Genomic DNA, 17,621 nt, shown 5'->3' with positions numbered 1-17,621 from the left:
CCTGAGGATATTGTTTCTTCTCTCTTTTTACTCTTCTCTCTCAGCTCCCCTTTTCCCCATCTATTTCCCTCCCCTCTTTCCCTTTCTTACTCCCACTACTTTGAGAGTCACAGGGAGGGTGAGGGCAGGGACACTGAGGGGGAGATACAGGGATTGTGAGGGCAGGGACGCTGAGGGGGAGATACAGGGAGGGTGAGGGCAGGAATGCTGACGGGGAGGGTGAGGGCAGGGACGCTGAGGGGGAGATACAGGGAGGGTGAGGGCAGGAATACTGACCGGGAGGGTGAGGGCAGGGACGCTGAGGGGGAGATACAGGGAGGGTGAGGGCAGGAATGCTGACGGGGAGGGTGAGGGCAGGGACGCTGATGGGGAGTCAGAGGGCAAGTGAAGGTAGGGATGCTGAGAGGGAGTTACAGGGAGGGTGCGGGCATGGACACTCATGGGGTGTTATAGGGAGAGTGAGTGCATGTACGCTGACAGGGAGTTAGAGGGATCATGAGGGGCGAATTACAGGGAGGGTAAGGGCAGTAGTACTGAAGAGGGAGTTACAGGGAGGGTGAGGACAGGGGCCTAAAAAATAGATTAGAATAAACAAATGCTCTAAATCCCCCCAACCGTCACTTACCAGATATGTGCAGTGCCTCCTCACTTCTTCTGTTTGTCACACGTGGTTCTCTATCAGTGATTGTGCGGGACAGGACTCGGAGCTGATGGTGTGGTTTCCACTCACCACTGGCAAAGCTCTTGACTGTGGGTTGGGTCTGGATCCCATCTTTATGTGCCTGGGTGTCTCCTTCCAGATCAGTCCTGTGTGCCGCCACTCCACTCAAATGGCTGTCGAGCTGTCACCATCTTGCGGGCACATGGTGATATACACACAGGGGCCTGAAAGGGATATAGTGACACATACTGGGGCTTGGGACGGTACAAGAGGAGACACACACAGTTTAGCTAGCAGGGGTGGGGACATGCCATACACACACTTCAGCTTGGAGGGGGGGGACATGGCATACACACACTTCAGCTTGGAGGGGGGGACATGGCATACACACACTTCAGCTAGGAAGGGGAGGGGGGAAATGACACACACTTTAGCTAGGAGGGGGGACATGGCACACACTTTAGCAAGGAGGGGGAGGAGGGGCACGGCACACACTTTAGCAAGGAGGGGGAGGGGGGACACGGCACACACTTTAGCAAGGAGGGGGAGGGGGGACACGGCACACACTTTAGCTAGGAGGGGGAGGGGGGACACGGCACACACTTTAGCTAGGAGGGGGGGACATGGCACACACTTTAGTTAGTGGGGGGGACATGGCACACACTCTAGTTAGTAGGGGGAGGGGGGGACATGGCACACACTTTAGTTAATAGGGGGAGGGGGGGACATGGCACACACTTTAGTTAATAGGGGGAGGGGGGGACATGGCACACACTCACACACTTTAGTTAGTAGGGGGAGGGGGGGGACATGGCACACACTTTAGTTAATAGGGGGAGGGGGGACATGGCACACACTCACACACTTTAGTTAGTAGGGGGAGGGGGGGACATGGTACACACTTTAGTTAATAGGGGGAGGGGGGGACATGGCACACACTTTAGTTAATAGGGGGAGGGGGGGACATGGCACACACTCACACACTTTAGTTAGTAGGGGGAGGGGGGGGACATGGCACACACTTTAGTTAATAGGGGGAGGGGGGACATGGCACACACTCACACACTTTAGTTAATAGGGGGAGGGGGGGACATGCCACGCACTTTAGTTAGTAGGGGGAGGGGGGGACATGGCACACACTTTAGTTAGTAGGGGGAGGGGGACATGGCACACACTTTAGTTAGTAGGGGGAGGGGGGGACATGGTACACACTTTAGTTAATAGGGGGAGGGGGGGACATGGCACACACTTTAGTAAATAGGGGGAGGGGGGACATGGCACACACTCACACACTTTAGTTAGTAGGGGGAGGGGGGGCATGCCACACACTTTAGTTAGTAGGGGGAGGGGGGGGGGACATGGCACACACTCCGCTGTCCAATCACTGGTGCCTCGCTAGCAGGGGCGTGCTTTCCCTGCCAGCGAGGCACTTGTATAAGTGCCGCTTTCCACTGTTTTTGTAATGGGCTTTTACAGCTCAGCGCATGGCCCCGCCCCCCGCTTTGTCCCGTTCCCACTGGCTACGGGAGACACTAGCTGTCAGTGCCTCCCAAACGTATTACAATGGACTACAATGATTAGAATAATATAAAGAGGATACATATGACACAGAATATGTGTCTTATGTATCTACTTTGTATTATTTTAATCATTAATGACAGGGGAGGCACTGCCTCCCCTGCCTCCCCTGACTGCACGTCCCTGATATATACATATATACATATGCAGGGCCGTAATTAGTGGTGTGCTAGCAGTGCCCAGCACACAGTGTGTCTGCACAGTGGGCGTGGGACCACCAACAGCATCCGCATTGCCGCCGCCGCAGTAGTATTGTGCGGGCATCAGCAGCTTGGCAGCTGCAGTGCCCGGCTACTTGTCACATAGGTAGCTGGGTAGCACTGCAGCTTTCCATCCCTCGTTAGATTCGGCCTCTGGGCTTCCCCTTCTATGTCTGCAGCATTTGGGTGGGAGGAGGCTGATGGAAGGCAGCTGCTTTAGGAGCAAACATAAGTTTAAAAAAGCACACACACAGTCAGTCTTTCTCTCCCCCCGTGGCGTAATGTAAAAGACTACCTGGCATAATATGTATAAGCGGCATTACAACTGTGGGCTTTATCTGTATAAGAGGCACAACTACTGTGGGAATTATGTGTAAGGGGCACTACTACTGTGGTCATTATGTGTGTAAAGAGCACTACAACTGTGGGCATTATGTGTATAAGCGGCGCTACTACTGTGGGCATCATGTGTAAGGGGCACTAATGTGCGCATTGTGTATAAGGGGTACTATTCTGGGCATTGTGAATGATGGACACTACTATTTGGTGTAATGTGTATCAGGGGTACTGTGTGCAGTGTAATGTGAATAAGATTGTGCTACTGTGTGGGTACTTTGTATTGGGGATACTGTTGTGTGACCATACCCCTTCCTTGTGAGACCACACAAATTTGGTGTGCCCTATTCCTTTATTAAATATGGGAGGGCGCAAATTTCTAGTTTGCAGGGGGGCGCCGAACACCCTAGCACCGGCCCTGGTTACACGTCTTTCAGCTGTATGTATATCCGGGTATCCATGGTGATGGGTGCACTCACAGTGACTCATGATCTATGATGTCACTTACATCACGCCATCTGCAGGGTTCTCAGTCCCGCTACCGACGATGGCGTCCACAGGGTGAACATGTTTATAAGGTGAGACTATATGTTTGTTTAGCTTGATGACAGTGCGGATAATAAAGCACTGAAACGTTGCTGTACATAATGCTGGTCTAAGGAGTGATCTTGTTAAAGTTCAGCACCGAATGAATTCTTGTATTTATACTGCAGCAGTTGGTGAGAGCAGGACACTTTGGAGTTCTATATACAGTATATATATTACTATACATTTTTTAGCTTGAAAGTTTTTACTTTCTGTCTCTTCACAGTGGCAAAAATTAATATACAGTCTGCTGTTTTTTGTTGATAAACTTTGTGCTTCTGAAATGCATTGATGATGTGTGTTTATATAGCAATACTAACGGGATCCATGAATATTTGCTTTTCTGTTGCCAAAGCTTGCCTTTAATTTATTACATAGTAGCTTTGGAGCAGAGGGGACTATTACTTAGCGCTCCCCTTGTGGTGCTGGTATGAAATTGTTGGTATTTTTCTTTGAGATACCTTATAGGAAAGAATGGTGAGGTGTCTGGGTGTATATAGTGTGTGAAGGAAAAGGAGAACAAGAGTCTGATGCAACACAACCACTATTTATTGCTTGTATATCTAGTTGTCACAGTGCAAGGTCAACAAACATAGTGATGGACATCTAATGCCAGAAGCAGTTATCTGGGAGGGAAGATGGCACGATACTGTATATGTTAGCCTAAATACACTGGTGGCATAGTGACTCTGATGATGGTGTGTGGTGTGTGGCTGCCTTTACACTGATGTTGTGTTGTCTCTTTTCATAAAGTATCCTAGGTCTCACTTTGTAACATTTGTAGTGTAACAACAACCCCACTAGTATAGTGGTGACCTGGGATGTCAGTGAACTTCTGGGGAGAGCCTCTTCTGATAATGGGGGCTATTTAGGTTTGTTACTAAACCAAAAAAGTTAGCAATTGGGCAAAACCAAGTTGCACTGCAGGTTGGGCAGATGTAACATGTGCAGGTTAAATACTGATGGATGGGTTAGATTTGGGTGGGTTATATTGTGTCTGTGCAGGGTAAATACTGACTGCTTAATTTCTACACTGCAATTTAGATTTCTGTTTGAACACACCCCACCGAAATCTAACTCTCTCTGCACTTGTTACCATAGTTTTGCCCGATTGTTAACTTTTTTGATTTGCTAACAAACCTGAATAAGGCCCTATGCGCAATATCATACATGTCCCTCACCTGGTGTAGTGGTTACCACAAAAGTACCACTTGCATATCAGATAGTTGTAAATTACCACATTCACCATATTGTCTCCTGCATGCACACTGGAACTGTAATGCTGGCCATACATTAGGATGACCAGCATCCGTTCCGAGTCATCTCATGATTTCCCTTGAACTCCCCGGGAGCTCCCTGGTAGTCCAAACACATGATTTGGTCTTTTTTAGACACACAATGTGCATATGATGTGAATACGATCTTACGACCCATCATGCACCCATATACAATGGATCGTCTCAAGATCGTCTCTCTCCAGGGAAATGCCACTCAAAATTGACGCTGATCCATCGAACAATCTATTGTTTGTGCATTAAACATGGAACAATTTGCATACAATTATGACAGATAATATGGGCTGCGCATATGGTTAGAAGATGCAACATTCGACCCGTGGGACCGTGCATTGAATCATAATCGTAACCAAAAAATGCATGATGTATATGGCCAGCTTAAGGTATAAATCAGGCTTCCAGTTCCTGATTCATTATAAAAAATAGAATAATGTAAAGTAAAAATATATAACTAAAAAAATACCCTGGGGAGATCCTGTTAAATGCATAACACTTACCACAGCCAGATGAAAAAGCTTGCTTACTAGGCATAACTTTCAGCTTCCTTCCTGCATCACTCGGATATGGTGCCTACACTGCTGTTTAACTATCTGCCCTTCCAATTTCTTCATAAACTCCTCATCCTATTGGTACCCCATTGTGTCCTTGTATCTCATTCATGTATTTTGACTTGTTCTGGAACTCTTAATCATAATGTCTAAATGCTATTAAAATGTTGAACTGCTAAAAAGTGTGTTGCTGTGTACTTGGGTGGCGCCATAGCCGTGGCTTTACCCGAGCGGCAAGGAGCCTGAGAATTAATCAACGGTGCCCTAGTACTGTTAGGGAAGGGGTCTATTTACTAAGCCTTGAATGACAATAAAGTGGACAGAGATAAAGTACCAGCCAACCAGTTCCTGTCATTTTTCAAACACAGCCTGTAACATGACAGTTAGGAGCTGATTGGCTGGTATTTTATCTCCATTCACTTTATTTTCGTCCGAGGCTTAGTAAATAGACCCAGTGCGACAGCTCACTATAAGAGAGGCCTCATTAGTATTTATTAGTGGCCATACTGACAAGGGACCTGAGTGGCAATTAGCCCAGAGGAGAGTCTAGGTTTATCCACAAATACAGGCACAGATAAAACTAGAATAACGGGTGTTAAATATAAAAGATACACAGGACCTTTTACAATGTTACACCTGCTCCGACAACACCATTGAGGGCTATATATTTAAAGTAGAGATGTGCGGCGGACACTTTTCAGGTTTTGTGTTCTGGTTTTGGATCTGGATCTCCATTCGTGTTTTGGATCTGGATTGGTTTTGCCAAAACCACCCTTTTCGGGTTTTGGTTTTGGATCTGGATTTTTTGGGGGGAAAAAACATAAGAACTGCTAAAATCACAGAATTTGGGGTAATTTTGATCCTACATTATTATTAACCTCAATAACATTAATTTCCACTAATTTCCAGTCTATTCTGAACACCTCACAATATTGTTTTTAGGCCAAAAGGCTGCACCGAGGTAGCTGGATGACTAAGCTAAGCGACACAAAAGGGCGTCACAAACACCTGGCCCATCTAGGAGTGGCACTGCAGTGGCAAACAGGATGGCAGTTTTAACAACTAGCCCCCAAAGAGTACATAATGCAAAGAAGAAAAAGAGGTGCAAGATGGAATTGTCCTTGGGCCCTCCCACCTACCCTTATGTTGTTTAAACAAGACAAGCACAGTTTAATAAACCCATAATTTCAGCGACAGGTGGTCCCCATGGAAAAAGCTCACCAAGTTCTCTGAATCATAGCCAGATACAAACATACCCCCCTCTTGTGATGACTTTTCACATTATGAGAAGAGGCAAGAGGAAGAGGACAGTGTCAAGAAGGTGATTCAAAATTAGAGAGACACAGGCTTTTACCTCCACTCCTTTATTGATGTGGAACGGAAAGGACTTCAACCAAGAAAATATATAATTACCACATTACTGGACAAACTGAAAAAGTAGGGTCCAAAGCCTCCGAATTTGTACCCCCTTCTCCATTTTCAGGGATTAAGATAATCTCAGATTTAATGCTGGGATGCAAATAAACTGGTGTATAGCACAGGATCAAGATTGGATATTTTCCCCTCCACGGAGTCTGGAGACTTATTTTGTGAAAATCTTGTTGGTTTCTGTTTTTCCATTTTTTTATTGCATTTTTATGAACATATTTTGTGGCAGATGCTTTATTTTAATTTTTCACAGCTCCCAGTTACACACATGTGAGCAAACCTGTGTGTCCCAGTTACACGCATGTGAGCATACTGTACCTGTGTATCTTGTTTTTTTTATTCATATATTATTTTTAAATACAGCAGCCCATTAGATGTTTTGTCAGCCCCTCATGAGCCCTCACAGCAGCCCTGGATGGGGCAAGTTAAGTTCGGGTGGGTTTGGTAAAGTACTAAGCAGGACTGTGCAATGAATTTTTTTGTTATTGAGCCCCTGCCCTACTGGAGGTTACCACTCTACAATCAAAACTCATTTCATACTATAAGTAGGACTGTGGGAGGAAGTAATGCTAACCTCTATGCCAACAGCAAGCCAGACATCTTCCTGGCTGTAAACCACCATGAGACTCCATACTGGGCCTTATTCAGTAACTGCTTGTTCCTCACAGCTCCTGGCCCTGGACCATCTAGTGCTGCAGTGCAATGGAAAGCTGATACAATGCAAGATCACTGAAACTCTGTTCTTCTAACAAAGCGAGGTCTTGTAATAACCCTATGCAGTCCTTAGGAAAAGAATCCTGTACAACAAATGCGCATATTGTAAATAATCCCAAAATGTGGAACATTAATAATGAATCAAAATTAAGGTTGACTAATTGGAGCCATTCATTTGAGTGAGTCCCTAACATTAAATAATTGAGAAGAACCTCTCTCTAATGATGGGTACACAGTGCACACTAGAAGTTGTAGTTGTTCAGACAGGGCACCCCTTGAATTGTATGGCAGACATATAGACATATAGACATATAGTGTTTGGAAAATCTAGTTTTCTTCGGCAGTTGTGCTGGTTATGATTCTGTCTCTTCTGAGTCTGACTGACTTTGGCTGCAAATGTGATCTCATTGTAAGACACTTTATCAAAATTGCAAATTCCTCTTCCACCTTTTTAACTATATGTTTTCACAAATCTGCTTCTGATATTTGAAGCTTGTTTCATATTCTCCTCTAGGCTTTAATTTAAACCTAGGATCAAGTACAGCAGCACCCCTGGAATTATACGGCAGTGCCTCTGGACTTTATATGTTGTATAAACAGGACATGCACACTTTAACAAACCAAACCCATAGGGTCTGCCACACAACTGTGGCTGAAATGATTGCTTTGTTTGGGCCCCCACCAAAAAATAAGCAATTAATCTCTCATTGAACAAACTGGCTCTACAGAGGCAAGATGTCATCCTCATCCTTCAATTCCTCCCCCCTTCAGTGTTTACATCCTCATCCTCACAAAGAAATAATATTCAAACAAACCACATCATTTAGGTGTTAGTTGACTGCTTAAGCTGTTACCCAAAGTTTCTGAACTTGACAATGACTTTTGATAAATGCGCTGCAGGTGACGTATAAGGGAGGATGTTCCTAGGTGGTTAATGTCCTTACCCCTACTTATTATGGATTGACAAAGGCAACACATGGCTTGACACTTGTTGTACATATTTGTGGAGAAATAATTTACACCGAAGAGGTGGCTTTTTTGGTATTTTGCCTAGGCATGAAAATAGGCTTTTTCATCCCATGGCTGACAACTGTCTGCACTGGTGCCTTATTCAAACAAACCACATCATCATCAGAATCCTCATCGCCAACTTCCTCCTTAGCGCCAGCTACACTAATATCCTCCTCATCCTGGTGTACTTCTACAGTGACATCCTCAGTCTCAATATCAGCAACTGGACTGGTGGTGGTCCTCCCAGCACTTGCAGAGGGTGTGCAAATGGTGGTAGGAGCCTCCTCTTCCCATACAGTCTTGGGAAGGTCAGGCCTAGACATGAGTGGTATTCATGTGACCGCCGGTCAGCTGACCGACAGTCACATGACCTCCTCCACCAGCCCGACGGGTCACTGTCCCGATGGTCGGCATGCCGACCAACAGGGACTATTTCCACTCATGGGTGTCCACGACACCCATAGAGACCGCCGGTCAGGAGACCGCCGGTCAGCCGTACTACACCCCTAGACATCGCAACCACGGACACACTTGGAATCTCCTTGAGGATTTGTGATATCTCTGAACGCACAGTTGTTTTTTCCTGTGCTTTAACAAGATTTATTTTTTTATTTTTTCAAGAGGGAGGAGGGCTTCCATCTTCATGAGAAGCTGAATCACCAGTCATGAACATAGGCCAAGGCCTTAGCCTTTCCTTGCCACTTTGTGACGTGAATGGCATATTGTCAATTTAATGTTTCTTATCAGATAATTTATTTTTTATTTTTTTTACTTCATTTTTGCTTCTTGGATTTTACATGCCCTCTATGACATTGGGCATTGGCCTTAGCAGATGACGTTGATAGAATTGCATGATCAATGTCATGACTGGTGGCAGCAGCAGCTGATCTTTCACTATTTTTCCCTCCAAATTTTTGGTCTCCATTTCAAAAGAAAACACTCCTTTATTATTACAGCACACAGAACAGCACCCCTGTATTCTTACAGCATACAAGACAGGGCCAATGTACATTTATTTTCACAGCACCCCTGAATTTTTACAGCATACAAGACAGGGCCAGTGTACATTTATTTTCACAGCACCCCCGAATTTTTACAGCATACAAGACAGGGCCAACACCCCTTTATATTCACAGCACCCCTGTATTTTTACAGCATACAGACTGGGCCAGTGTACATTTATTTTCACAGCACCCCTGAATTTTTACTGCATACAAGACAGGACCAGTGTACATTTATTTTCACAGCACCCATAAATTTATACAGCATACAGGACAGGGCTAGCACCCCTGTATTTTGACAGCATACAGGAGGTACAGTGCCCCTGTACAGCACAGTGACAGCCAATACAGCAACACCCATATACAACTGTCGCACCCCAAACTGCACATGACACCCCAGTGAATGACAGAACAGCACCCCTAACAGCACCCCTAGAGAGCACATACTGACCCCATCTGACACCACCACCCACAGAGAGAGACAGAAGTCTGTCTCCCTCACTCTCCAAGTCCGGAGTGAAAATGGCGGCAATGCGTGGCTGTTTATATGAAATCCAAAACCCGCGGGAATCCGACAGCGGGATGATGACGTTTTGCCTCGTTCTGGTATCCGAGTCTGACGGGAACTCCTAAGCCGGACTCGGTTGCTGACTCGGATTGCAAAGTTCAGGGGGGTTCGGTTCTCTGAGAACTAAACCTGCTCATCTCTATTTTAAAGGGGAGTATAATCAATACCACATATTAAATAATCCTTGCAACAAGTACTTGCTAATACTAAGAATAAGACACATTAAAAAAATAACATGTTGCGTCATTAATAATATCTACATATAATAAACGCTCCAATTCAAAGGCAGGGATAGAGCATTGCGGGGGCGGAGGCTTCTGAACAGGGGCATGGTGGCTGCATTATTGGGGCGATAAAAAAGATGGCGGGGGTCCTCCTGCCATCGCATCCATGAGGCTTCCCTAATTTCTGTGACCAGGGCCGGCAGAAGGTAATCATTGCAGCGAGGCGCTGGCCAGGAGAGGCGTTCACCCCGCTCTGCTACCCTGCTGTGCGGGTTCACCATTGTTGATGCTGCGCTTGTCAAGCTGACAGGCAGGGATGTGAACAATGTGAACAGCGATGCCTGCTCATTACTCATACTGCAGAAGGTCTGCCCTCAGTGTCCCCGGCACCTAACCTGCTGGGGGGTTTCAGCGCCAGTGCCTGCCATGCGCACTTAGTTAGCAGGCTGCCGCTGCAGGGTTTCCAGAGGCGGAGCCCTCAGCAGCATTAAAGAAGACCGGAATGGCGAGAATTACAGTTCAACGGCTGCAGAGGCTCCATAGCAGGATGTTGTCACTGCCCTGGCCTGGACTCTGCCGGTGCTTAGACTGTATGTGAGAGAGGATGTGTTGTGCAGAGTGGGATCACTTTAGCAGCTCACAGCCAGCCCTGAGAGAGTGAGCTGAAGTACCAGGACTTCAGGCCAATGGTGGACTCCAGATACAGCCAGAAGGTAATGCAGTGTAACCCTAATCCTAACCCTCTCCCCCCCAAAGGCTAACCCCAACCCCTTTCCCCACCACAGCCTAACCCCAACTCCCCCCTACAGTGTAACCCTTACTTTGTGCAGCCTGACCCTAACATCCCCCTTTCACAGCCTATCCCTCCCCTCCCGCAGCCTAACCATAAACATCCCTTCCCGCAGCCTAACCCTCCCTTCCCACAGCCTAACCTTCCCATCCCACAGCCTAACCCTCCCACCCCACAGCCTAACCCTAACCCTCCCTTCCCGCAGCCAAACACTCCCTCCCCACTGCCTAACCCTCCCACCCCACAGCCTAACCCTCCCTTCCCGCAGCCTTACTCTCCTACACCGCAGCCTATCCCTAACCCTTCCTTCCCACGGCCTAACCCTCCTCTCCCGCAGCCTAACCCTAACCCTCTCTCCCCGCAGCCTAACCCTCTCACCCTCCAGCCTAACCCTAACCCTCCTGTCCTTCAGCCTATCCCTTCCCCCTCAACAGCCTAACCCTCCCCGTTATACTCAGGCATTCTGACAGGTGTCAGGGTTCTGGTTCTGGTCTCTTGATGGCTACCATCCATACGATGGGATGCCGACTACATCCCACTGATATGATGTTTGTCCTTACTACTACCCCCAACCTGTACCTATCACTACTATGATCACATAGATCACAGATTATTTCTGTTTAAGTGTTTCTCCCTATACATAAGGTGTGCAGTGGGATGGTGAGTGTTTTTTTTTATGTATGGTAGCCTGTTTGATTCCAGAATTGGCTTAAGTTTTTTTTTAACTTGCATGCTGCCAGTTATTACTTAGTTCTGGGTATAGACAAAAAAATATTAGCTATTATTTAAAATTGCAAATATTTGGTGCTTGTGTTGCGTCTTATTTTTCTTTCTCTTCTTACATAGTAAGTACACTTCTTGAATTCAGGATGTGATTGCAATGCCGGCAGATGGTATGGCATCGGTCAGAATACCGACCGCTGCATCCCGATGATCATAATCCCGAAAGGGAAAGGCAAGTATACTTACATTCCCCTAATGGCTTCCTAACTCTTCCTTGCAGCAGCCTAACCTTCCCCCTTTCACAGCCTAACCCTAACCCTCCCCGTCATGCCTAAACCTAAGATATGGTCACAGTCTGTATACTGAAATTCTTTGTCTCCAGTGTGTTTCTGAAAATGCAGAGTAAGCTTGTTTGAGCCAGCAAACTGCCACATGCAGCCGTGCCAAGTACACTGATAACCAGTGCAGCAGCATTAGCATAAAGTCACAAACACAACTGCAGCAAAAGATGCATAGCAGGCCACAATTGCCTCTGATTTATAGGGAGTATACCGCGACCCCCAGACCCCATCCTCTCAACAGACCCACCTCTTTTAAGGTTGTTTCCAGAAATGTTTACAGGGCCAGTGTACCCACTCACTGGCACCCACTACAGTGGGCATAATATGTATAAGGTGCACTACTACCTGTTGGCATTATGTGTATAAGCGGCAGTACTACTGTGGGCATTATGTGTATAAGCGGCACTACTACTGTGAGATTTAATTATAAGGGGCACTACTGGGGCACTACTGTGTTATTTGAATAAGATTGTGCAACTGTAGGGCGTAAATTGAAATGTCTGTATTATTGTGTGGACATGCCCCTTCCTTGTGAGACCACACCATTTTTTGCAGCACATTATCCCTTTGCAAAGTATGGGTGGGAGGGCGCAAATATATACTGTAGCTTGCAGGATGGCACCAAACACCCTATCACCGGCCCTGTCTGTGACAGTGCACTAATTGTGGTGCAATTGCAATTAGTGCTGGTTGCAGATGGGGGCGTCAGTTAGCATGCTTGGCGGCCTTGTCCTGCGATGGGTGGCCACTAGCATGCAAGGCAAAGGATTGAAAATTCTGCTAAAAAACAGAATTGAATATAAGTAGCAAATTACATTCCAAATTACATGCCAGCCACGTGCCCCAGAGCGCAAATTTCTGAAAAGACTACGTTACACCCCAGTTTTTTACCCTGCACTAACAAATCTCGGCCACCACAGGAAAAAAAAAAACAAATTCCACCATATAAAACCCCACAGTAATGCCCCTTGCACCATATTATGCCCCCTGCACCATATTATGCCACAAACCGCAATGCCTGTGATACATTATGCCCTATAGTAAAGCTCTTATAACTTTTAAATTACCTGCTCATTGCCAAGGGTTTCACTTGATGGGTGTCATGCTCGTTGCCAGGGGTTTCATACTCTGGGATCCATGCTTGTTGCCATGGGTTTCATGCTCTGGGATCCATGCTCATTGACAGGGGTTTCATGCTCTGGGACGGGTATCATTATCATTGCCAGGGCTCAGGGGTTTGTAATGCCAGGGGTGTGTAATGCTAGTTGCGAGGGGTGTGTAATGCCAAAAGTATGTAGTAGTTGCCAAGGCTGTGTGCTAGTTGCCAGGAGTGTGTAATGCCAGGAGTGTGTGCTAGTTGCCAGGGGTGTGTAATGCCAGGTGTGTGACTAATTGCCAGTGGTGTGTGCTATTTCCCAGGGGTGTGTAGTGCTCATTGTAATGGCCGTGTACAGTGCCAGCTAGCCTGCCCGTCCGCAGCTCCCATGCTCCCGGTCATTAGCACTCCACTCAGAGGGCGGAGTTTCATGAAGTGACGTGTTGCGTCATGATGCAAACTCGTCATTCCACGAAACTCCACCCCCAAGCAGAGTGCTAATGATATGGAGGAGGGGGAGCATCGGATAGTGCTGCGGCAGGCGCCCCGTGCAACAGCAAGGCTCTCTCACTACAAGAAATGGCACTGGCCATAGGGCCTAATTGATTTTTGCACGCAATGGCCAATGTTCACGAAATTAAGTGACTATTGGCAAAGTGTGTATGTGCGGCGATCTCAATGCACATGCGTAGGGTGCTGATGCTGTCCTACTCACACTGAGAACTTTTTCGTGTAGTGATTGACAGGAAGTGGTTGTTTAGAGATGTTAAAGGGGCGTTGTGGCCCGTCTGCATAGCCATAGACCAATACTTAGCTTTGATGTTCTCCGTATTTATGTATAGTCTGCTAATTTTTACGCAATTTCGATTGAGCTTGCAATGAGTTTGGTGGGTGGCATCTTCACTTGCTAACATTGTGGCCTAGAGCATTTGTGAAGAAACATAAATTAGGTCCATAGTGTTTCCCAGAGGTGATTTAAGAGAGGAGGGATCTCCGACTGGGCCCCCAGTCTCACAGAGAAAATAGCTGCCACACCATTTCCATGGAGACCTAAGCATGCGCACTAGACTAGGGCACAGCGCTAGGGTCTCCTAGTGACCATAGTAATGAGTTTTCATTGATCTGAAGGCTAAAGAGGAGTGGGCCCAAACCGAGACTGCTCCCTTCAGAAGATTCAACATGACCTTAATGAAAATACCCTACACAAGAATGCCCTGTTATACACCTCTTCATAGGTGAAAATACACAGTGCAAAATCATGCAAGTTACACTGTGCAAATGGTCACTCATTCAACTAAGTATAACACCTTACTGTGTTACCTTCCAGGTCCCTGACAGGCAATAGGAGCCCAAGGCAAAGCTCCCCCCCTTATTACATGACACAGTGAGAGCTGTGACCATGTGATAATCATACTTGCCCCCTCTCCCCCACCTCACAGATAATGAAAAGAGGATAATGATGTGTAGGAGTATGGCTGAGAAAATGTATTATCAGAGACATGCTTACAAGCTCATTAACTCTCTGTTTAAAAAAAAATGCTATGTGGAATTGCTGCTTTAATGCAAGGGATGGTTGCTAATATATTGTATTTATTTTTAAGCATTAAAAAAATGTGAAGACCCGCCCTCTATAAAAAATGGTAGGCCGCATAGAGACTACACACGACAAGTCTACACCTCTGCCAGCGTTGTGAAATACAGCTGCAACCCTGGTTTCCACATAAATGGGTCAGACCAAATTACTTGTGATGATGGTCAGTGGACAACTTTACCTATATGCACAGGTAAGGAATGTAACATGTTTTGATTTTTTTTTTAAAGAAACAATGTCTTCGATGGCTCTTTAGGAAACTTTGCTTAATCTATGCTAGGATAATAATACCTCTTTTCCACTGCCACAATAACCAGGTTATTGCTGGGTTTACCCAGGGCGCAGCTTGGTGTAAAATGGTCTTTGAAAAACAACCCAGTTTGAGTGACCCAGGAAGCTACCAAGGACAGACCTGGAAGGACCTGGCTGACAATGCTGTATAAATGGCACGACACGGGTTATGCAACCTGGGTTATGACTAAAAGCTGATGATTGGTTGGGTATGCAGAAGTTTGCCTCAACGGACTGTCTGTGAGTGACATACATGGCAGACATGGATTCAGTGTAAACGGCGCCGACTCTGGATTAACCCCTGGTCCAAAGCGCAGCTTAAAAGAGGTATAACCTGACATGGGTTGGAACTGTGTTTGAAAATCCAGTTAGAACCCGGTATTTTGGTGGAAAAGGGGTATTAATGAAATTCCAGACACTTCATTATGAGTTGTAGTTTTAAAATATGATTTACTTACTGCACATTCATGCCAAAATATTTCTTATTATGCTCTTAGGAGGTGTTTGTCTTGCAGCCATTGGATATATGTTTTTAGACAGTATATGCAGTTTACTAAGCATATGATCAATGAATGCAAAAATTACTGTTACAAACCCTATACCAAGATCTGTATTAGAAGAGTAATGTGAGTACATGTGTAAAATGATGAAGTGTAGCAGGGGACTCTATCATTAGGAAGGCAGATAGGGCAATCTGCTATCGGAACCGTGATCGCCATACGGTCTGTTGTCTCCCGGGTGCTCGGGTACGGCACATCGCGGACTGGGTAGATAGATTGTTGGGAGGGGCTGGGAAAGACCCGGCGGTCTTGGTGCACGTTGGCACCAATGACAAAGTTAGTGGTAGGTGGGATGTCCTTTAGAAAGATTATAGGGACTTAGGACAGAACTTAAAAAAAGGACATCTAAGGTAATTTTCTCCGAAATATTACCAGTGCCGCGCGCTAGCCCAGGGAGACAGAGGGAGATTAGGGAGGTAAATGTGTGGCTCAGAGACTGGTGTAGGAAAGAGGGGTTTGTGTTCTTGGAACACTGGGTGGACTTCTCAGTCAGGCGCCATCTTTTTTCTCGTGACAGATTGCACCTGAATGAGGAAGGGGCTGCAGTGCTGGGGGGTGGGATGGTTAGTAGGTTGGAGGAGCTTTTAAACTAGGAGCCGGGGGGGAAGGTTTAGCTAGAAACTATGGGTCATGCAGTGAGTATAGTAGGGATGGTGGTAGTGAGATAAAAGGGAGTGGAGAAGGGGGAGGGAAAGTGCAACCGGTAAGGGTATTTACATGGGTTCTAATAAGGGTGTTAAGAAAGGTATTGCTAAAGCATTAAATTATAACAATTATGTGTCATCATTACAGCTTATAGACAATGTTGTATGGGACTTAAGGGAAAATACTTATGTCAGGGCGGTGAATTTAGACGGGAACATTGGGTTGACCAAAGAGCAAAGTAAAGTGGGCAATTCTAAGTACGGTGGGGTTGGAGAGAGAGCGAGAAGGACAGTCTGTATCAGTAACTCTATGGATGCACTAGTTAACCAGGATGGGAAATCTTTAGGAAAACAAACGAATAAAGGAACCGATAAACTAAAATGCATGCTTGCAAACGCAAGAAGTCTAGCAGGTAAAATGGGTGAATTGAAATTGTTAGCATCAAAGGCTGAGTATGACATTATAGGTATTACGGAAACATGGTGGGATGACTCTCACGACTGGGTTGCTAACTTGGAGGGGTATTCTCTTTTCAGGAGGGACAGGGCTAACAAAAGAGGAGGAGGTGTATGTCTTTATGTTAAACCATTACTTAAACCATACTTAAAGGAGGTTATCTATGAGGAGACTGGCGATAATGTGGAGTCATTATGGGTTGAAATCTCAAGTGGGGGAATTGATGCAAAAAAACTAGTCATAGGCATGTGCTACAAACAGCCGGATATTAGCATACATGAGGAAGAACAACTATTGCAGCAAATCAAAACGGCTGCGGGATTGGGGGACATCCTTGTGATTGGGGATTTTAATTACCCGGATATAAACTGGAGTAACGATTCATGTGCTAAAGCGAGGGGCAGCAGGTTCTTAAATATGTTTAAGGATCACTAATTGTCTCAATTAGTCGAGTACCCAACTAGGGGTAAAACTACACTGGATCTAGTAATTACTAATAATGTGGACATTATATCAAACACTAAAGTTGGGGAGACTTTGGGTAACAGTGATCACTATATGATCACATTCGACATCAGTTTCAGAAAACATAGCTACAGGGGTTCCACCAAAATTTTTAACTTTAGGAAGGCTAATTTCAGTATGCTTAGAAGTGCACTTAACGACATAGAGTGGGAGGTTCTGTTTAATAACAAGAACACTTCGGAAATGTGGGATGTTTTAAAAGGGTTGCTGGATAGCAATATTCATAACTTTATTCCCATGGGCAGTAAACGCAGGCATATTAAACTCAAACCGATGTGGCTTAACAAGAAGGTTAAGGCAGAAATAGATATAAAAAAGCGGGCTTATAAAGCATTTAAATCTAATGGAAAGGAGGAGTCTTTCAAGTATTACAAGGAGTGTAATAAGAAATGCAAAAAAGCAATACAAGCAGCTAAAATGGAAAATGAAAAGCAAATCGCTATAGAGAGTAAAA

At 45.7% G+C, this 17,621-nt stretch overlaps 1 protein-coding gene across 1 annotated transcript in view; it reads left to right on the top strand.

Moving 5' to 3' along the window:
* Positions 1-17,621, top strand: part of LOC134957936 (complement factor H-related protein 4-like) — a 717,700-nt gene that overhangs the window by 432,927 nt on the left and 267,152 nt on the right. The window contains exon 14 of the mRNA XM_063940187.1: positions 14,701-14,883. Coding sequence (XP_063796257.1) covers positions 14,701-14,883 — 183 coding nt within the window. The remainder of the gene's footprint in view (positions 1-14,700; positions 14,884-17,621) is intronic.

Source organism: Pseudophryne corroboree, chromosome 9, assembly GCF_028390025.1.
Source record: "Pseudophryne corroboree isolate aPseCor3 chromosome 9, aPseCor3.hap2, whole genome shotgun sequence".
Taxonomy (NCBI): domain Eukaryota; kingdom Metazoa; phylum Chordata; class Amphibia; order Anura; family Myobatrachidae; genus Pseudophryne; species Pseudophryne corroboree.
This window is presented reverse-complemented; position numbering and strand designations above follow the sequence as displayed.